This window comes from Tachypleus tridentatus, chromosome 5 (assembly GCF_004210375.1).
Source record: "Tachypleus tridentatus isolate NWPU-2018 chromosome 5, ASM421037v1, whole genome shotgun sequence".
NCBI lineage: Eukaryota > Metazoa > Arthropoda > Merostomata > Xiphosura > Limulidae > Tachypleus > Tachypleus tridentatus.
In genome coordinates this window covers 20,028,415-20,052,412 of record NC_134829.1, presented here as the reverse complement: position 1 = coordinate 20,052,412, position 23,998 = coordinate 20,028,415, and the positions used below count along the sequence as shown (strand labels likewise).

Below are 23,998 nucleotides of genomic sequence, written 5' to 3'. Positions count from 1 at the left end.
GGTTACTGCACCACTAATAAGTAAAATATATTCATCAAGAACTGTATTAGCAATAATTCTTCATCTACTGATTAGATTGTAATAGATTTGAAAAATAAAGATATTACACATTACATCATATTGAAGACTTAATTGTTTTGTGAAAAAACAAAAGTTAGTTATGCTGATAAATAATAATTGAGGTTGCATGGTATTGTTGAAAAGTTTTCACAGCATGAGAGAACAAGCACATAGGTGTATGGAGGGCAAACAATCCAAACTAAAGGTATTTACAATGATTGCCTTTATAAGTATGTCAGTAAGACAACTGCCAGCTGGATAAGTTCAGAACAGAATTTCCCAACATTAGGATGTCCACCAGTAACAAGGGTGAAGATGCTATCTGTATATCATGGTCCTTGGAAGAGAAAATCACCAAAAAGACTTGGTAAATGGACAGGTGTTTAAAATTTTGCACAAAACTACATGAGGGCTATCTGTGCTAGCCATCCCAAATTTAATTGTGCAAGACTATAGGGAAGATAACTAGTCATCACCACCCATCAATTCTTGGAATACTCATTTACCAACAAATAGTGGGATTGACCATTACATTATATTACCTTCATGGCTGAAAGGACAAACATATGTTGTTTGTCACCCATAACCCTCAAATTATGAGTTGAGCATCCCAACCACCTGGCCATGCTGAGCACCAATTTATTTGTAATATTTACTTTTTGCATTAGGATTGGGCAGAGAACTGCACAATCCAGTAAGGGGACAACATTATAATTTAGATGTTAGCTATAGGAAACTGATGATGTTAAATTAGTTCAAGAAGATTATAAAAACTTGATGTCAGGTATTCTAGTACATTTTAAGGTAGATTCTAAACACAGGGTCAGTGATACATTAACATGGTAGAGTTCTTTCTAGCTTGTAGAGTGCATCTGTAATTGTATTTTCATTTATAGTGGTGTATTTAGATCTGCATTAGGTATTGCACATATTGAATTACTTTGTACAATTATGTGTTCCTTATATTAGTGTAATGCAGTTACAACTGTAATTGTAGGCCTACAACAAGTTACAATGGTTTACGAATGTTCAAGCTTGTAGAAATGTCAAAGAAAAAATAAACTGATTGATTTTAATTTACCTGGAATGAACTTTGAATTATTTTCACTATATATTTCAGGTAACTTAAATGAACCTGCCAACAAAATAATATTATTACAACAATGTTTATTTCCTGTTAGTTTCACTTCTTGTTATGTAAAAATTAGCCAATCTTTCTAGATGCACTTGGAAAGGAACAGTAATCAACATAACTGACATTACATTGATGATATCAATTTCTGCTAAACAAGTATTTATCATTTGTCCATTAACTTGAAACAAAGTTCACTTAAACTTTGAGTTGTTTCAGCTGTCATTACCCTTGTTGAGTGAGAGAAACCTTCAAGTGGAACTTATCTGTTGTAGGTAGGGAAATTTTGACTCTAAGAAGTTTTTTTTGTACACCTAGTTTTTCAGTGAAAAAATGTCACTGGATTTTACTTGTAGCTCCAGCACTCAATCTCTAAATCAAAACAAACATTATATCAGTAACTTGAAAAAATATGATAAGTCTTTATTAAAACTCCTACAGATAAATACAACATTAAAAAGTTCATTTCAGTTAAACACGTTACATTTAGGCACATATCAAAGTGTGGCATATTTCACTTCATCAAAAGCTTTTCTGGCTTTTTTGAGTTCTTCATTCATTGTAAGCAGGTCCTTCACTCTTGAATACTTGCGTGGATCTTTACGTACAAGAAATACTATATCTTCTACGTGAACTCGTCCTGTCCGACCAACCTCCATGGCTTTATGGGTCTGGAAGTATATAAAATTTTTCATATTATAAACATCAATTCATAATCTGTGAAGTTTGTATTTTACAAATGTATTTAGTGCACTAGCAGTGTAATCTACATATAAAGTCCTTACACGGTGAATGACATAAATGCAAAAAGAATTTCATGCTAGAAGTTTCAAGGTACTATTAAAGGGCTAATTGAGAAGTACTAAAAATGGAACATCTTGTAACACTGTCATCTTAATCTATATATGATACTGAACATAACTGTTGTTCATGAGAAGTTGAAAATCTCTTCAAGGTGATTTTTCTGGAAGCCTGATATGTAACACCATGTAATAAAATTTATGCTTTTTCTTGTTCCTGGCAGAAAGTGTTTTTTCCTGATTGCTCATGCGTAAAGTAAATGGAAAAGGCTTATTTTATTCTTCAAACTTTGCTTTTGTGGCCTGGGAATGTATAACGAAAACATGATGGAAGACTATAATTGGGGTCCGATATGTGAAAGTGATTTACATTAAAGTCACAAATCTCGGAAAACTACTCACTTCTAAACACTTTTGTTCATCTTTGCATAACTTTAGCATAAATACGTGTAAATCTTGATTCATATGTTGTTTTATTCAGACCTAATGTAAATGAAAATGTGCAAATTTGCCCGTTTTTACATAGAAAATAGGTTAATTTCTAAATTTCATTATCCAGGTCACAAAAGGAAAGTTTGAAGGGAATATTGGCCATTTTCTGTATTTTTACAACATAAGCAATTAAGAAATAACACATACTACCCAGAAACAAAATTTGTGTTACATAGTGTAATCGTAACACAAGTGATTTTCAATACAAACAACTAGAACTGAATAATGTTAACAAATTAATATGCTGAAGATGTATTTCTGATAGATTATTCCTTCTGCTCATAAAATAGCTCTTCCCAGCTTATACTGCCATCTATATATACAAATGTTTGCTTCCCTCTAGCCTTGATACTCCATCTACCTTCACATATTTTTACATAATAGCATGCAAATAAGCATGTGACAACTTTTCACCAAGAGAAGGTGAGGCAGGAATGGGCTGGAAACCCCTTCTAGTTTACTCATGTTAGTTCATGAGTGTATGGTCTGCAGCAAACATTTACGATACAAAATTCTGTGAGGAAGAACCTACTAGCACTTGTGGAACACCCCATTTCAACAGTGGGTTTAAATTACCATAACAGCCTCATAGTGCAGATTTAGGAATAATTATACCAGGTGGGGCAACACTCACCACAGAGTAGAATCCATATATGCAAACAAATGCCTCTATAAAAAGAAAGATTAAAACAACACTTACCCAGTCATACACGAAATTATGGAGTTCAAGATGGTAATTGGAGAAAAACAGTAGTCAGCTGAGTATAAAATAGTCAGATGGTGCAGACAATATTTAACAACTGTATGCAAAGTGGTCCACAAGGTGGCCTGAACATTCTCCTCTAAGAGATGATGGAATTGGGCAGTCAAAAACATGGTAAGGTGGGAGGAAATCTGGAAAAAGTGATAATAGTCTAGGGACAGAGTAAAATAAGCCAGACATAGGAGCTGGTAAAAGGTGAAATATATCCTGTGTGATGGAAGAATTCCAATGAAGGAACTAATGGGAATTGGAACCACAGAAGGTAACAGTGCAATCCAAATAACAGCAGAGCCCTGACAGGACACGAAAAGTGATTCATATCAGAAACAAGATATGGGGATGAAGTTAAAACTGCCCACATTTGAGGCCAATGTCATAAACAGGAAAGACTGATGTGGGAAGAGGAGGTACAGTATAGTGATATAAGGTGCAAGTGATATTGAGAGCAAACATGTCTGGGTACTGAGATGGAAAAAACGTTTTGAATGTGAAACAACATAAGGAGCAGGATGACAAGAGCTTGAAAAAGAAAGTGTAAGGGCATGAAAGATCATGTAAATGTTCCAATCAGGAAAGGTGGTAGGACAATGGGTTGATGAAAGTCGAAGGAACCTGGCAATGTCGTGAACAACAGAAAGTTGCCAACAAGGTAGTTTGATATCCAGTAATGGTGGATACAGAAAACCTCTTATAAAGAAACCAGCCAAAAAGAGAAGTCAGTGTAATTCAGAAGGGCATGGATAAGTGAAATCCATACCAGAAAGATCAATGAAGAAAGAAATCTCAATGAGATGGGTAAACTGATATGGAAGAAATAAAATATTAAAGAAGCAACCATTGGGAAAGTCCAGATCATTTGGCATAGACCAAACAAAAGCCATACACAAAGCATCAAAGTGAGAAATGGAAGGATGCAGCATGCTGAAATAAGTTGCTAGAGGAGCATTAGGAAGAGGTAACAGATGTGATATATAGGAACATGTACCATGATGAAACCAGTGCAAAAGGTGCCCCCATGAGGACTCAACACAAGAAAGGACAGGGGATTAGGCATAAAGTGAAAGCAACAACAGCCACAGCCAAAGGATATGGAACTGAGAACCAAAACATGTAAACTTCAGAATTTAGGTGGGTGACAAAAGTATTCAACTCTGGAGTATCCCTCTGAGAACAGATTCAGTGGAATTCCTACAAGATGAGGGGCAACATTGTGGAGAAAACCTTGCCAGGATGTGGAAAATGATCCACGATAAGAGTCAGAGCATGCAGAATATGATAAGACAACTAACAAATCTGATAATTGTGAGCCCACAACCAAAGGTCTAATGTGTGACAGAAAAAGATCCAACTGGGTGCCCCTTTGACAAGTGATGGAAGAGATAACTATAGAAAATGAACTAGATCCCAGGGGAGAGTGAGAAGTTCCAAGAAATTGATATGCAGACTTGATTAAAAACTAAATTTCAATAACCTCCTGAGCATTCATATATACATTTCAACCCAAAAGAGAAGCATCCATTAATAACTGCATATCTAGATGAGGCAAAGGAAGAGAAACCAGATGTAGTGTTACTCCTGTCCAACCACCAAGCAAAGTCTGTATGAATGGAAGGAGGGAGACAGTCAAAAGTATCTGCAAGATCCCAAAAAAGGTTCTATTAGTCCTGCAAAGCTCACTGAAGAGGCTTCTTGTGATGCCAACCCAAGTGAATAAAAATACCAAAGAATACCATAAAAGTTGGAATGACATGTCCCATGTTTTACTGAAGGAAAAATTACAGGAAGTGATATGACATAAAACATAATTCCATTAGAAGCAGGGAAACTAAAAGAAATGAACCTAAACAGAACATTTGGGAACCAAAGGGAAACTGGACTACAGGAGTACAACCATTCAACAAAAGTCTGTCTAGACAGAACCATGAAAGAGAAACATACATAAATGGATGATACATGAGATTTGATAATAGGGAAAGAGAACCTAAACAAAACAAAAGTGGATAAGCAAATTTGATCCTTGGATGCAATAATAATGCAAGTGAAGGAAAAATGAACCTATGGTAAAGTTGCATCACCAACAATTGAGGAAGGGGAGTTATGACATGTGACTGTGAGACAATATGACAAGGTGTAAGTGAATGAAAACTTGAGAAAAATGAACTAAATATCTACTCAAGCACTGATGGGGAGCTGTAAACAGCCTTAAACAGGAGACGATTGGTAAATATGGAAGTGAATGTGAAATAAGGACTTAACCGAAAAATAATTTAAATTCACGAGTGAAAATCAGAAAATTACTAAACACTTTTAAATTGAATGAGAGAAGGAAGAAGACACAGCAGACTAAAACAAAATGAAAAATACCTAGTTAGAAATCACTGATAAAAGGTGCTTCCAATGGAACCAACTGGAATTGCATGGAAATGGAAGGGGGTGGAAACAGACTAACCACAACCTCATTACCCTGACCAGATCCATTTGAACAAGGAAGAATTGGAAATAGTAGGTCAAAGCGTTTGCTTGCATGAAAAAGCAAACTCCCAGTCTAATAAGGCTGTGACACCCTCAGCTGACTGTTGAACTCAAGCAAGATTTGTGCATGGTAAACCAAAAGTGTTATTAACTTCTTTTGCAGTATTCTTGATGTTTGACTGCAACTTCATTCCAGCACAAAGAGTGAATATTAAATTAATGTCAGGAAGCTCCACAGTTGAAAGTTGTTAGTAAAACACAAAGTAACTGGAACAAAACCAACAATGTTGGAGAAACTTCAAGAATGAAAAAAGAAATCAGAATACCAAAAAATACAGATAAAATGTGCAAGAAAAACATCTGTACATAATGAGCATCAACTGAAAAGTGAAGATTGGGTTCTACTGCACAGATGATGTTAGCTGCACTGGGAAGGCAAGTCACACTCATATTGATAAAAGGTTGGCACATGCTCATTTGCATGCTATCTTGCAGCTGCATCACATAGAAATACATGAGGGCAGATGGGAGTATCAAGGCTAGTAGTGAGCAAAATCTGCACACACACACAAAGTGGTACAAGTCACGAAAAGCTATTTTACGAGGGGAGGTAAGATATCAAATGAGAATAATTGTTTTTGTTTAATTAATTAATGATTCCAGCAATACATGACATTCATTTAACTGATTAGCTCATATTTCTTCAAATAATGGTACATATAAGAAAAAAAATGAATGCACGTACGCAGGTGACAGAGAATTTCCTTCTTTATAATAACCACCACCACCAACAACAACAACAAAAAAAAACAACAGTTGGCAGCATGTGTTGATAGCCAGTTTCTTTTCTTATTGTTTACAGTTAAAAATTACCGACTGACAAATAACGTTGATAGATGTTTTTAATAATAAAAGACAGGGCAAGCAAATTTGGTGGCAATATTTTCATTACTTTGGTAGCTGGAATAATTGCAAGTAGAATTACTGAAAAACCTAAACTCTGATTTGTTGATTATTCTTATTACAATCAATTTAACCTTATTTCAATCAATCAACCATTACAGTTCTACAAGTGTCATAAACAAGACTGGAAAATCCATACAAAAATGATAATAATCATAATTGCGCTATACAACCACATAACAAATTAACTCCAAGATTAAAAAAAAATTTACTTTTATACAAATTTTAGATTTCAATGTTTGTTTATGCAACTCTGTCTGCTTTTAGGAATTCTGGTTAAAGCATCAATGGCAAAAACTAATGTTTTCACTTCTGAACTTTGTTATTTCTCCTTCAGTTTCAACAAGTGTAGTAACTTAATAAGCATTAAAAAACATTTGCAATTATGATACATATTTTTCCATCATAATATTAGGGCTCCCTCTCCACATACACACAAGTCCTAAAAACAAAATACTCAATAAAGAGAATACAAATGCATTTCTTAAAAATATAGAAATATTTACAGAATTCAAATAATGTTCCAAAACTGAAATATATTATGAAATACAAAAAGATTACTGATAGTTATAACTGGTAAATGAAAAAACACTAGTTGTATCAGAAGATAGAAAGCACATGCAGCTGCTATTATATAATAATACTAAAGAAAAAATTGAAAAAGTCTAATTTCTAAGATAAATTGTTAACCATTATGCATGAATAAAATCAGGAACTATTAATAATGTTCTATTATTACAAAAATCTAACTATGCCTCAAACATATTTAAATTACTACACACAAAACAAAAACTATTTCTAATTATCATATAATGTTATGCATATCTTTGGGTCCCAACTAAAAAGAATAGAAATTAGCAATATTTTCTAATTATAAATGAATCATTGTTGTGGTGATAGTTTCTGTTTTATTTTCATACCAATGAGTGCACCCTGCTATAGCATTTTATACTAACTTTTGAAGCTATACTTCTAGTACAAACTTTACATAGAAATGTCACACAACATTTCCTGTCTATAAAAAAGTAAAACCAAAAACATACAATGTTAGTAATGAACTCTATCACCAAGTCTTCAAGAAGATCAACAGTTTCTGTGTAGGGGTTTTGGTCGTCTCCAAAACCATACATCATGCACCGTACTGAAATTCCAAAAAATTAAAGTTATGAACAATGTATGAGAGAAAATATTAAATGACACAATATATTGATATTTATAACATTTAAATACATGTGATATGTACATTACTAAACAATATCACAAGCTAAGATACTGAAGCTGAGAAATTATAACTTCCCATCAATGACTAAAATTTGATACTGGAGTCTAAAACAATCACTTTCAGTGACCATAATGCTGAGTCTTCATTATTAATTTTAAAGTCTTGTTCTTAACTGAAGTAAACTTGAATTAGTTTTTACCACAATTTTACTCTTATGAGTTTATATTTTAACCTGAATTACAATAAAGCACACTTTTTTGCACTCTCTCTAAGTACAGTAAAAAATATACTATTTTTTTCTTCACTATGGTTATGTGTTCACAAATGACTTGAGGTTTGGTAGTTGTGTCCAGTTCGAGTATTTTTTGTTATTAAAGCCGAGTTCAAGCTTTAAAACATAAAACAAAATTTGAGCCAAGTTGAAGCCTTTATTAATCTGTGCTCGGTAAATATGAAATGGAAGTTCTTAAAATATAATGTTGTAGTACAGTCTGTTTTTTAATGTAAAAATGGGGTTAGATTAACACTGAAAGAGCATAAAATAATATATTAAATTTTGGCAGTATTTTAAATATTTCCAGAAGGTTTTAAATCGGTACAAATAACTTAGGAAATGTCTACAGAGTGAAAAGGGATAAACTGGAGAAGAAGGGAGAAGAAAGCCCTACTAAAATATTTTTTTACAAAAATGTTTTGATTGATCTAGAAAACTTCCTCTCTTCTTTGTACTTTGAGCACATGTATTCCAATCAACTATTTTACAGTTTAAACCACTTTTTTTTTTTAATCTAAGGCTCAGTTGGAAATTTCAAGTACTCATATAGTTCTAGTACTTGGCATCAATGCACATATATTTAAATGTTGTGTATGTTTGTGAAGCTAAAGAACTCCTTTGTAAAAATTTCAGATAACTGAAAAATGTTTCAGTAATAGCTTCTAACCGGCTTAAAAGTTTTAAATTTTTTCTTTTGAAACAAGCACATTTGTCAGGTATCAGAGTAATGCAACTGTTGTATTTACATGTTTATTTGTGTGTGTGTGTGTGTGTGTGTGTGTGTGTGTGTGAAAGACTGACATTAAAATATAGTTGATGTTTCTTAGGCATTCAGAAATTTGTCATACATATCCTGAACAAAATTTGAAGTCAAACATAAAATATGTTTGGAATAGCCTTAATGACAGATGAAAGATTTTTAACATTTCTGAAAACAAAGAATAAGCACTTCATCATTACCAGAGCTTGTCAAGAATAAGCACTTCATCATTACCAGAGCTTGTCAAGAATAAGCACTTCATCATTACCAGAGCTTGTCAAGAATAAGCACTTCATCATTACCAGAGCTTGTCAAGAATAAGCACTTCATCATTACCAGAGCTTGTCAATGTAATATTCAAATAATATTACTTCTAAATTTTTTAAAATTAATATTTGGAATAAGATTAAATTATTGAAAAGAAATTGCAATAAAAAATTAATCGTGCTAAGCATTAGTATGGTTTAGAAAAGACATGTTACATGATTGTTTCTAGTTATTTATAAAAGTTATCTCTTTAAAAAAGTGCTTAAGTTCAACAGATATAAATAACATTAAAATATTAGTTTTCAGTATTAAGTATCTTGACGAATTTGAAGATTACCTACATATGACTTACAAATGGCAGATAATTATTTTTGGCTTTATGGCCAAGTTCATGAATCTTCTGTTTTGAGGCTTATTACTTAATACTGTTATGTCAAGAAATGAAATAACATGAGAAAATGTAAACACGTCAAATCAACAATATCATCAGCCTTAGATATCAAAAGTAGGAAAGATTTCATATTACATGTTTGTCATAAACTCTTGATGAAATGCTTCTCAAACATAATCAAAAACATTAGTATAATGTTATAAAATTAGTGAAGTTAACATTTTCCTTCCTTGAAAATGCATTTCAGAGAAATACTCACTTTTCACAGAATAAATACTTAAAAACCATTAAACACTACCCAAAAAAGTTTGAGAACAAAACTCCCACCATTTCACCAATATAAGGAAGACATTCCCCACATGTAGTAGCCCTGTTGAGCGCTTAGTGTATACCAAATCTTATTCTTGATAAAGTAAAAAAAAAAAAGATATTGGAAAAGATATTTGCATTTGGTTTTAGATAGAAGCAAGTAGCTACCCAAAATATAATTTTAGGTAATGAAAACATTAAATCAAGAGCCTGATAGTCACCTCTCCACAGAACAGATTGCTAGAATCACACATTGAGAAGATAGTGGAGAGTTACTATAAAAAGTTGCTCCTTTCTAAGACTATAGTGACAAAGAGGGAAAATCAAAGAATGTGTCTTCAATTATGGTTTCTGAAAACACTGATTGGTGGAAACCATATCTATTCCATTACAAGTTACAGTGCAGAAAGTATTTGTCATGAGAACTTCCTGCATGGTGCTAAAGTGTCATGAGTGTTGGCAAAAAGTAAAGGCTACTAAATTGTTCTGTATATCTCAGAGGGTCAGCAGACAATGTACATTATGTGTGGCTGAGGCAATATGTCCAACTGTAAAATATGTGAAAAAAAAAACTTACAAAATTCATTCAAGACTTGCATCCTGAGAATCTCAAGACCCATCCAGCTGGTTGCAACCACCAGGAATGTCCCAGTCCTTAACTTTGGGGGTGGCCTTATTATTACATTCCCATGAAACAACCCTGCTCAATATCCCATCAAGTAGTCCAGCTACTTTGTCTCATATCAATACAAGTACACTGACACAAAGGGAATTCTCTATAATGACCATTGCAATAGCTTAGTACTTGGAAAGTAAGGATTTTTACATTCAACTAGAGGCAACTGAGAAGGGAGAGGAGATTTCATGTAGGGAGAAAACACTGGAGAGGTACATGGACTAAACAGGAATAATATCATCTGTAAAAGAAGCCATTTCACAAGGAGGAACAGGTAAGTTAGAATTGTTGAACCCAACCAGTCAATGTGGAAGGAGATCAATTTCAAGAAGTAGAGGGAAATCATGGCAAAAAAATAGGCTATTTTTATTGCCTCTAAAAGGAGTTATGTAAGCAAGGTAACAGCACATTGGCATCAAGGACAAAGGAGATGATCTATGTATGGGCAACTGTATAAAGAAGATATTAAACAGACTGTGACTGGATTCTAGGCAGCCTATATCTTAGGGAAGAAAGAATGGTCTGGAAATGAATATAAGTCTACCTTGTAAAAGATAAAACAATGGTGTAGAAAGTATCTAAAGCAACAACAACCGAGATGTACTTCCCACAAACAAAGAGAACAATAATACATGTTTTAAAAGAAAGACAATGCAAGGAACAGAAAAAGCCTGAAAGTTCAAACAAAGGATTTGTGAGAGCCCTTAAAATTAAGAAGAGGTTCTATTCCAGCAGAAGAGCTAGTGAAAAAAGATGGAGTATAGGCATTAAAATGTCTGTAAGAACTGGAGAAAACAAAACGAAAGAAACTGCCAAGAAAAAGACAGAAAATCATGAACAAAACCACTCTGGAACTGGTAATTCTAGAAATGGATAGACTTCTCATGAAAATCTCAGTAAAATAGTGAAACAAGGAAGAGTTTAATAACCAATTGCACTGTTAAACCATGAGGGTGAAGGGCTAACAACAGTGATCAAGAAAATGAGCTACTCTGCAAGAAAACCTGCCAGTGTTTTACCCACATCCACATCAAGCAGACTAAAACCACAAAGAAAAATTTAAATTAATGCTTCAATATCTGAAGGACTATACAACTTAAAAATTTGTTAGGTTTCTTTTGACTACGATTCTTTAGGTTAATAAGAAGCTAGTTACTGAATTCTTCAACTATGACTCAAAGACTAGTTTGTTTTCTTCATTTTTGGATGAGGGGGGCAGGGAAGAATTACTAAAACACTTGGAAGCTGCCTTAATATACAATAAATATGTAATATTAGTTTTTCTAAAATAAAAAATTTACTTCTAGAACATCTCAAGTTAATTACAAAAACTTTATGACAAAATAAACAGTTAGTTTAGACAAATTCATCAGTGTGAAAAGGAAATAATTAATTACTGATTTTTAAGCTAATTGATGTAAGTTTAGCTCTGCCTTTGAAAGTTTCCTATTTTTCTTACACAATAATTTATTCCAAGGTTTATAATAACTTTTGAATCATTTTTAAATGCTTAAAATTAAATAACTTGTAATTCCATGAATACTTGCATTCTTTAGAAAACAGTCTTTTTCTTTTATCACCAGATTGATGTTCATGTCCTTCTTGGGTTTCTTCAAATGACTGTAAAATGAGAAATTATTAAATATAAAACATCTTAATAATGCAAAACCTTTATAAATTTTGAAAAAAAAATACATCATAATATAAAGTTATAATCTAGATTTAAAAAAAACATATGAAAGCATACAAAAAGTCTAAAATATAAGCATGAAATGTGTGCATGATAACAAAAATAGATATAGTAAAATTAAAGAAACACAGGCAGTTTTAAAAAGAAAAAATAATAAATCTAGAGAAATGAATTATACAGAAGGTTGAATATATTATATTGAAAAAGTTTTAAGTATTAAAACCATCAAGTAATAACCACAACCAATATAATGTTGCATTGAAATGGCATGTATCAAACTACACTTTTATAGTGTGTTGTATTTTGGAGGTAGTGTGATGACATCAAAATATGATCATTATGGGAATGATATACAACAACCCTTTCCAATACTAAACCTTCACATGTTCAGATCACAAAGATGAGCCCTGATCATGGTTTTAGAATATCTAAGACAAGGATTGGAAAACAAAGGAATGTGGATCAACTTTGGGTTCCAAGATAATCCAGAAGAAAGCCTGCAACAAGTCATATTCCACCTATAGTAAGCAAACTATTGCATCCAATGATGTGGTAAAAATCCAAAAACACAAAGATAATTGCCAAAAGGCAACCACATGCACCATAATCAAGAGTGATCTCCATCTGTAAAGTTACATAAATTACTTCCACATCATATATTTTCAATTATCACATACCTCAAGTAGCTGGAAAATGAAACAAGCATTAATGGTGTTCCAAACAAATAATTAACAGTCAGGTCACCAAATGAAAAGCCTACAGATTTCTGTGCAATCAAACTGCTCATACTGCTGTTGGAAGACCATAATCCTCATACACAGATGGATGATGGAAAGCATGTTAGGTGGAATGGTATATATATAACAATGCTTTTTGCACAGAAAACCTATGCTGCAGCATCATTGGAAAGACACATGATTGTCAGGCAGAACATGATGAGACATAGTGCTATGGACTGTAACAATGTGGTCATGCTTCAAAATAGTTTTAACATAATGTACTCAGCTGCTGTAGTTCATTAATAACAACTTGTACAGAATCTCCATTTATTGTGTATCATCAACATATTTCTATGCATTGCTTTTAACATATTACCATATTCTATAAATTATAAACTTATGACAGAAGGTGCAACTGTTCACAAATTCCCATAGGCAACTTTTTTTTTAGTGTTTTAGTCTTTAATGGCACATGCAGAATTCAAGAGTGCTAATGAACAGGAATTTCACTGATAAGAAATAGTATGAATAGTTCGATCCCTCAAGGAGTCTCATTTGACACATTAGCTATTTATAATTAATGTACATGATATATGCTGCAATATTTCAAAACTCTTGATGATAATAAAAATGTTTTGTTTTGTTACATTTTAAGAGGCCTGGAAAATTTGACTGTGTAAAACACCACGATTTATAACTTAAAAGTAATAAGCATAATGAAATGTTTTAATACACAATACTGTATAAATAATAGAAATACGTCTTTCACCACAGCACTCATCTGTCTTCTTCAAATATATTCTTAAGGTATAATAAATACGTATAATCAGCTAGTATCAATAAATATTTCATAACATAAAATATGGATGTAATGAATACTTTTCCACAAACGTACCTTATCACTCGCAGAACCTGTATTTATTTCATCTGAAGTCGCCATTTCTAATCAACAATAAAAGCGCTATCTCAAATAAAATTTATATTGAAACACCGTTATATACACAATATATACGCAATAAACATATTCGTTATCAGATGTCTAAACATAAAATTAACTGTTATCGATAAATATCTCACAAGAAAAATAGTACGGCAATAATCTTTACATAGCCTAATTGTTTTGTAAAAATATAGCTTCTGAACTTTATGAAGCTAAGGTTATGAACTTAAAAAAATATATTTGGGTTGATATTATGATAAACAACACAAAAATAATAACTATAACTTAATTTATTTATGGGGCCTGACATGGCCAAGCGTGTAAGGCTTGCGACTCGTAATCCGAAGGTCGCGGATTCGCGCCCACGTCGCGCCAAACATGCTCGCCCTCTCAGCCGTTATAATGTACGGTCAATCCCACTATTTGGTGGTAAAAGAGTAGCCCAAGAGTTGGCGGTGGGTGGTGATGACTAGCTGCCTTTCCTCTCGTCTTACACTGCTAAACTAGGGACGGCTCGGTGCAGTGGGCTAACAATCTACTCACTTAAATACTTGTTGAAGAATCCGCAAGTGATTGCGGCCTTATGTTCCTAGATGGAATCTCATGGTGATAACTAACTAAACTAATTAATTTATTTATATCACAACATATTATTTCAGTATTTATATACCTTACCAAAGGAATGGTTATTTTCATTAGCCACAGTTGTGGCCACTAAGAAAAATAAGTTGTCCACCCCTGATTTACACGGTGTTTCATGCGGTTAATTAATTAAGGGTGATTGGCCGCAGCAGTGCCTTACTGGACGAAGTTGAAAGAGTCAAATAAGGAAGTGTACGTCACTCAAGAAACGACTCTTCATGTCACCTTTATAATTGCTGTTGGAGTAGAAACAACAGCTGAATTTATCTACTGTATAGTGGCAACTATATTTGAATTGCATTCCTACATAAAAAGTGCTAGTGTACTCTATGAGTATCTAAACTATCATTCTACAAAGTTTATTTCAGATTGGTCCAGCAACCTTAGAGAAGTTAGATAACGGATAAAAAAATAGACACACAAATATTTATGTTTTATTGACAAATTTATTCAAGTGTGACTCAATTGTCATGAGCTTTTCCATTAACCGATTACTTGGTGCGTCGATCAAGAGTGAAAGATAACGTACGTGTTGTTATGAAATCAATATCGATTTTTGTTCACATTTTTTTCTTACATTTTCATGTTTATAATTGTCGTGGATAATGCTGAAAAATAAAATAAAAAAATGGAGGCAGTTCTTATACAATTAATGGTTGTTTAAATAACTGCCACAAACTGAATGTGTGGAAGTAATCTAAATGTTAAACACACGGACAATTGTTTAAAGACTGTAAGTGTTTAATCCTATTTAAATTTCATTCTATGGCGCCAAATGAGTCATTAAAACTCATTAAAGCTATTAACCAATAAACATTGCCGAAGAAAGCGTATATTTGTTCTGAGCCATTTGTAGATGGAATAGTGGCAGAAATAAACCCATATCCAAATATGATATCAGATTATGAAAATAAAGAAACACCTGATCCACGAAAACTGCTAAACATTCATAAAACTCAAGTGTTAGAAAAAGTGAATTTGTAAGCTTAAATGAAGATCAAAATGAGGAAACATACAATTTGTGCAAAATGAATCAGACAATTCGACTGATGAAACAAATAATATTATTTCCGACAATATTTGTAATAAAAGCATTACTGAAACAGCAATCTTGTTTACACAGCATGACGAATTAGACCTTGTATTGGGTTGAGGAATAATTCGTGAGCGTTTTTTCAAGTTAACAAAATATATTCATAAATGAAACGCTTTCGCAAAATATTTCATGTCATTTGGTAGATAATTTTTTGCTCTAATAGATGGTGTGTTTGATTTTCATATGTCTTTAATTTTTGCTTTCATTTTCAGCTCATTAAATGGAATGTCATGTGGACAAAATCGAGCATTTTCGACACCATCTGCTTTTCGCATTTAATTTCTTGCAATTTCGTTTAAAACAATGCATACTATATACCTAGGTATTACATGAAATAAAGTATCATAATAAATGTTTTGGGTGTAATGTGTTCATGCATTGAAGTATTGTATAGTCTTGCATGTAATGCTTGAATGAAATTATTTAAAAACGCTCACGAATTATTCCTCAACCTAATACTTTAGAGTGACCATTGCTATAGACAATAATTGGAAAACGTTCAAACAAGGTTTTCTAAGACCAGTGGAAAAGAGGGTTTCAAACCAAACTGGAGGAAGAGACAATACCTGCAACTGAAAATTTAGTGACCAATAGTGATACTCTACAGGCGTGGCAAAGCACGTATTCTTATTTTAGTTAAATATATGTTTCATTTTAACACTTTTAATTTTCAACTGGAGATCGCAGATCAAATAATGTTTGTCCTGATGAAATTAAAGTTCACTTAATTTTTTATGACCGTAGCGCAAGCTTGGAATTTTAACAAACTTAACCTGCAAAATATATAATTATTTAGCTCCGGTCTTAGCTGAGTATTGAAATCACATATAATGTGTCTTCAAAGAAAAATAATAAAATAATATTGTCCAGAATTTATCACGAAAAACTATCTTCGTAAAAAATGCATAATTGCTGAGCATAATCTTTAATTCAGAGGCCAACTAATCTCAAGAAAAGTGAGAATTATAGCAACAATAAATTCCGCAATACTGCAAAGTAATTGGTAGCAGTATCTCCACGTGAACAGATTACGTTATTTAAAAATCATTTGGTAGATGGTCAAGGAAAAAAGTGGATTTTTTAACTTCCCTCTCCTTGGATATAAAATTATGACTTGCTGCTCCAAGAATAGTAAAACTTAATATTCCAGCTTTTACAAAGTGCAAGCCACAATTAAGTGCTGAGGATGTGACAGTTACGAGATGTAATGCTTAGGTACACATCTATGTAGAAAGAGCCATTAGTAGACTGAAAGTTTTCAAATTATTAAACAGTATAGTGCCAGTATCTTTACTTAAACCTTCCAATACTATTCTTATCGTTTTACTGTAGTATTGAACTTATGAGATGACCTAATACTGATGATAGTGGTTAATGCACTATAATATTCACTATACTTCAACAATTTTTTTTCATATTAAAATTCATTATTGCAGGATCATATAAATAATAATACTTTTGTTACCCATCTTAGGTTTTGTACAGAACTCATACTCAGGAAAGGCCCAGCATGGCCAGGTGGGTTAAGGCGTTCGACTCGTAATCTGAGGGTCGCGGGTTTGAGTCCCCGTCGTACTAAAAATGCTCGCCCTTTCAGTCGTTGGGGCGTTATAATGTGACTGTCAATCCCATTATTCGTTGGTAAAAAAAGTAGCGCAAGAGTTGGCGGTGGGTGATGATGCCTAGCTGCCTTCCCTCTAGTCTTACACTGCTAAATTAGGGATGGCTAGCGCAGATAGCCCTCGTGTAGCTTTGCGCAAAATTCAAAACAAACAAACTCACAGTTAGGTATAAACAGCAAATGTTCTGCTAATTATAAGAAGCTTTAAGATACTCGTAACCTGATAGCAAGAAACTGGTAGACGTCTTCTTTTTTGTTTATTTTCTCTCCAAATTTCATGATACACACGGTAACAAAAACTGTAACCTTTTCGTTGCATTTTGTAGTATAGCTAAGAAACAAAAAAACTTAATATTTTTCTTCGGAATATTGAATTGATCGAAATAAACAAACAGTTCTTAAACACAAAATAATTTTTTTTAGGGAGCCAATACATTTCTAATGAGCTATCAAAAAATACTGGTTCAAGTCATATAAATTAAATACATATGGAATTCATACCACTAGCATGATTGTATCACACGTCCTTTATTAAACTGTGAACTCTGCATGTTGTCCCTATCTTAATTACAAATTGATGAATGTTAACTGACGTGGAATTGTCGTGTAAATATTACATGATGATAGATAAATCTTCATATCACACAGTATGTCCTCAGAAGAAAAAAATGTAAACAAAATAAAGAATCTTTGTTTATGTACGGCAAAAGAACCAAGATAAATTGTTTGTTTGTAGTTAAGCTTTGTTTGTTTGTTTGTTTTGGAATTTCGCACAAAGCTACTCGAGGGCTATCTGTGCTAGCCGTCCCTAGTTTAGCAGTGTAAGACTAGAGGGAAGGCAGCTAGTCATCACCACCCACCGCCAACTCTTGGGCTACTCTTAACCAACGAAAAGTGGGATTGACCGTCATATTATAACGCCCCCACGGCTGGAAGCACAAAGCTAAACTACAAAGTGCTGTGTTCTGCCCACGACGGGAATCGAAATCCGATTTTTAATGTTATAAGTTCTCAAAGACAACGTTGTGTCAGTTGGTGGCCAAGAAAAACTGATACTAAATGAATGTGTACTATGTCATTATCATAAATAAAATTAAGATTCAAGACTTAGTTTCTTTAAAATTATGGAAACTTGTTTCAAATACATTATATAGTCTTCAAAAAAGAAACGCAAAAGGCAAAATTTGAGACAAATTGTTAACAAGTTTATTCCGGGTTGTTCTGTATGACATGTGTGAAACTTTGCACATTCACTGCTGAACATCCAAAGTCTGCAAAGGCGAAGTCCACGCTCACTAGTTGAAGTTTAACGTCACTCAACGTCAATAACGAGTATGCAACCCGTGAGCATCAATAACTACTAGGAATCTCCTGCCCATGGAAGCGATGAGATGATGAATCACATCCTGTGGAATGGCTGTCCACTCAACTTGCAAAGCTGCTGCAAGCTGAGGTAGAGTCTGCGGTTGAGGTTGTCGCAAACGTCGGTCCAACTCGTCCCAAAGATGTTCGATGGGGTTTAAATCTGGTGATCTGGAGGGCCAGGGAAGAACGTTGATGTTGTGGTGTCTCAAGAAGACAGTGGTGAGTCGGGCTGTGTGAGGACGGGCGTTGTCATGTTGAAAAACGTCGTTGACGTTCACCATGATGGGTTGCACATGGGGCCTAAGAATCTCGTAGATGGTTGCGTACGGTCTGATCGGAAATCCTACGCAGCCCTGGTACGGTTGAGGCAGTAGACGTCGCAGTGGTGGTCCTATCCCGAAGGTGACGTAGCCGGATGTAGCGATCTTGTGCGGGCGTGGTCACACGAGGTCTGCCAGATCGTGGACGGTCACGAGTTGATCCATGTTATTGGTGACGATTCCATAGCCTTGTGATGGTGCTTGGGTGGATATTCACAGCTCTGGCAACATCTGATCGAGATTCGCCTGCTTCCAACAACGGGCAATGGCGTTGTTGCGTTGTGCTTCAGTCAGTCTTGGCGTAACTGTATTGCGTGTCGGTGGCTTAACACTGAGCTATGGAAACCGAGAACCCGTCACTTTTATAGGGATTTTGCACATGTTGCACTTGCAGAACATGCAGATCTCTCAAACATATTTATTGGACACGAATGCGTTTTGGCGAAAAATCCGTTGTTTTCTTCCGTTTTCAAAGTGTACAACTTTTATTGTCATTTTGGTCTGACAATTAGTGCCTTAACACGTGTAACATCACATACTCTGAGCTTGTAACGTTATTACATATATTTCTCTTTAATATAACAAAAATATCCCTTTTGCGTTTCCTTTTTTGAAGAGCATATATGTGAACAAAAATAATATATTTAAAATATCACAACCATAATCATAACCTTTTATACCTGATCACCAAAAATATACTTTCCAGTCTCAGAGTAATAATAAACTAATTGTCAGTTGCAATGAGATAATTACAAAAAAGTAGTTGGATTCATAGTTTAGCACCGAATTTTTATAAATTAAAATAAACTTAATAAAAAACCGTGCATTGGATTTCATTTTCTAGACTTATATTTGTTTTTTAAAGTTTTGCTAAACACTAAGTGATTTTGTTCTATTTGATCAACATCATATGGTAATATTTGCTTGGAATAAAACATACGCAATCTGAAACCCAGGAATTTACAAAGTTTTCTTTAAATTCAATGTTAAAAAAAAATCATGACCATCCTTAATTAACCATATGAATAGTTCACATTTTTATGACATTTGCATATAAAATTCTCAAATATATTTTACTTTCAAAATCAAAGTACCATCATCACTTTTACAAACATTATATTTTCCAGAAGAAAAAAAGTTCGTTTTCGTTTGTCCAGTTGTTATTAGTCACTGGACTTTTAATTTTTAAAACTGTGTCCTATCTGAAATTCCACTAGGACTGGCAACCAGTTTTCTTCAGCACAGACATAAATTCCTTTCCCTAACAAAAAGTAATAATTTCGTAATAAAAAGTTATTTTCTGCCACTGTTTGGCATATTTACTTCACGTAAATGTTCCCTGATAAAATTTATGGAGTTTTTGCTTTTTATTCCAAGAACCTTATTTGCACTGCTTACTATTATTCTAATTTTCGTCCTACCTCTCCAAAGAGCACTTGTACTTTGATTCACTGTTTCGTTTTGTAGCTGTTCTATTTATGTTTAAAACACACTTTCGATAAAAAAGAAACACGTTTCCCACACGATGACAGCGAACCATGCTCACTGATTAAGCATCTTGGTAACCTTTATAGCAGGGAGACGTGGAAATCTTTAAAATTTAAAAACAGCTAAAATGGGATAGAAATACATCATTTAAGAAAACGTTTCGCCATTGTTAACGTATCATCATCAAGTATTCAGTACAATTGTACACGACACTTTAGTACACCAAACTGATGACATCAAAAATACAAACTTTTGCACAGCGGTGTGTCTGAGGACTTAAACTGCTAGAAACCAGGGTTCGATACCAGTGGTGAACAGAGCACAAATAACCATTTGTGTAGCTTTTGCTTAATAACAAAGAAATACTCCTTGACGTTTATTTCAATAAAGGTTTGTATTCATTTATTAAAAAACCCCAGTGGCACAGCGGTAAAAAACGGGTTTCGATACCTGTTGTGGGCAGACAACAGATAGCCCATTGTAGCTTTGTGCTTAATTCTAAGCAAACAAACAAACCCTTATTAAAATCGCTTTTTCATTTTATGTTTGTTCATATTACGTTCTCGACAAATAAGTTTAATCATTTTATTTTTATTACAATGTTCTGTATCCCTAAAATTTTGGTAGACATTTTGGTAGCATGTTCATGTTCCGCCATTCTAATATTTAAATTTCTACCAATCTTCTCTATTTAGAGATTATTATTCTTTCTATTGAAAAAGAAGTAGTTCATAATGTAGAATATACTGACTCTAATAATCTCTAAATTATTAGCAGTAGGTTAAATTCTATTTTCAAAGTTTATATTTATCTTTTTTCTCGGTAAAAATACAAATAATCCTACAACTAGAAGCTTATAAATTCTTTTTGTTTCTTTGCAAAGTATTTTTATTGCATTCAGTAGGCCAGGTGCATAAGGAATTACACGATAAATCAAACTATCTGAATGATGTTTCATTTTCTGTCAACCTATCAGTTCTTAAGTTTTTTTTTAATCACTGAGAAAATAAGAAGAATGTTAACTAGGTCTAACTCTATCAAGCCTAACCCAACAAAAATAGAACTGAAAGCTCTTAAACAATTACGGGAAAATAATAATTTGGTTGTTACGAAAACTGATAAAGACAATGCTGTCGTAATGAGTTATTGTGATTATTTAAGTAAAATTAATGAATAATTAAATGATCGTGACCATTGGAAACTTCTAATTAACAACCTGACTAAAAATAGAGAAAATAAAATGAATAAATTTTTCCTAATTTTAAAAGAAACTTACTAAATTATTCTCTATAATTTTTTAAGATCTAGTGATACAAAAACATCTTACATTATGGGTTCGCTAAGACGCACAAACAAGATGTACCTGTTAGGCTTATTGTATCCATTTTGCTAGGAGCGTTTAATTATAATCTAGGGACATTTTAATATGGATAATTAGATCTTATGCATTACAGGGCGAATGCGTAATAAAAAATACAGAATATTTTATCAAGTTTTTCAGTACGTTCAATCCTTATTGTTTTCTAGTTACTTTATACGTTGTCTCATTATTTACACAAGTACCAATCAATGAAACTATCGATTGTACACTTTCTTGTTTTAAGATTAATATCCAATAACACGACATTTTTTAGAAGTCTTAAAACGAACGTTAAATTTTACAACAACACAAACTGTTTTTAAATTTAACAAGGAATTTTATTATTAGATTGTGAGGATAGGTACGAGTAGTCCATTAGCATTTGTTATGGCTAATATCTTTATGAATATTTTGATTATAAGGTTAAAAGCATGGTTAATTGAGAATTATGTTATTGTGTCAGATATGTCGATGATACATTTGCTGGGTTTATTTCTGGACAAATAGTTGAACAGTTAACTTTACCTATGACAATGAAGGTAAGTTATCTTTTCTGAATATCATGGTCAGCAAGGTTAATAATGCTTTTAAAACGAGGGTATTTAGAAAAGAAACTCGAACTGGTTTGTATCTGAACTGGTCGTCAGTTCATCACTAATATAAAAAAAATTGGGATTATAAAAACGTCAATAGTTATTGCTAAAACCTGTTGTAGTTAAAAAAAAAGACCTGATGAGGAAGTACATTACTTGGAAGACGTACTGTGGAAGAGGAATAATCATCCTATTAATATGATTGAAAAGTGGACAAAAAAAAAGAGATATTCAGATAATTTGGTTTACTGTGTAATTTCTTACGTACCTATACTACCAAATACGATAAAAAAAAGTTTGGAAAAAAAAAGAAGAAGAAAGAATGTATAAGCTTTCAGTTGTAGGAAAATTTGTATTTTTAACAGGGGAAAAAAGAGGAATATAATTTTTGAAAATAGAATTAAACCTACCACTATAGAGAAAGAAGTTTGTTTGTTTTTGAATTTTGCGCAAAGTTTTTGTTTGTTTGTCTGTTTTGGAATTTCGCACAAAGCTACTCGAGGGCTATCTGTGCTAGCCGTCCCTAATTTAGCAGTGTAAGACTAGAGGGAAGGCAGCTAGTCATCATCACCTACCGCCAACTCTTGGGCTACTCTTTTACCAACGAATACTGGGATTGACCGTAACATTATACACCCCCACGGCTGGGAGGGCGAGCATGTTTAGCGCGACGCGGGCGCGAACCCGCGACCCTCGGATTACGAGTCGCACGCCTTACGCGCTTGGCCATGCCAGGCCCGCGCAAAGTTACAAGAGGGCTATCTGCGCTAGCCGTCCCTAATTTAGCAGTGTAAGACTAGAGGGAAGGCAGTTAGTCATCACCACCCGTCCCCAACTCTTGAGCTACTCTTTTACCAACGAATAGTGGGATTGGTCGTACCTTATAACGACCCCACAGCTCAAAGGGGGAGTATGTTTGGTGTGACGGGGATTCGAACCCGCGACCCTATGATTACGAATCGAGAGCCTTAACTATCTGGCCATGCCAATTTGTTGTCATCCATTTTGCGTCTACTTCTTTGGACTGTTTGTGTATGAATGTCTTTCATGATTGACAACATGGAAGGTGATCTCTATAGATAATAGTAAAAGGTTTGTTTTTGTTTTGAATTTCGCGCAAAGCTAAACGAGGACTATCTGCGCTAGCCGTCCCTAATTTAGCAGTGTAAGACTAGAGGGAAGCTAGCTAGTCATCACCACCCAACGCCAACTCTTGGGCTACTCTTTTACCAACCAATAGTGGGATTGACCGTACCGTATAACACCCCACGGCTGAAAGGGCGAGCATGTATGGTGTGATAGGGATTCAAAACTGTAAGAGGAAAAGTTGTTTCTGCTCATTTCTATGAATAACTATTCTAATATTCCTGATTTTTCGAGTTGGAATAACTTACTTTTTTAAGTGTTACCAATTACCTTACACATACTTCAGCACATTACAGAGCATGACTAACAGTTGTTTATGTTGCCATAATAATTAGGTTAGCTGTTGAAATTTTGCAACATGTAATTCAAGTATTTGTTGGTTAGTATGTGTGTGGAAATATTAATTCTGTTTCAGTACAAAATCATAATTGTTTTTT

General features: G+C 33.7%; 1 protein-coding gene across 1 annotated transcript; it reads right to left on the bottom strand.

Annotated features, from left to right (window-relative positions):
• Positions 1 to 1,590: 1,590 nt before the first annotated feature.
• Positions 1,591 to 14,040, bottom strand: LOC143250656 (transcription initiation factor TFIID subunit 13-like). The gene is made up of 4 exons (XM_076501519.1): positions 13,886 to 14,040; positions 12,129 to 12,201; positions 7,726 to 7,823; positions 1,591 to 1,863 (listed from the first exon to the last, which is right to left on the bottom strand). The coding sequence occupies exons 1-4, from the start codon at positions 13,928 to 13,930 to the stop codon at positions 1,690 to 1,692; spliced, it is 390 nt and encodes a 129-aa protein (XP_076357634.1). The 5' UTR covers positions 13,931 to 14,040; the 3' UTR covers positions 1,591 to 1,689.
• Positions 14,041 to 23,998: the final 9,958 nt, after the last annotated feature.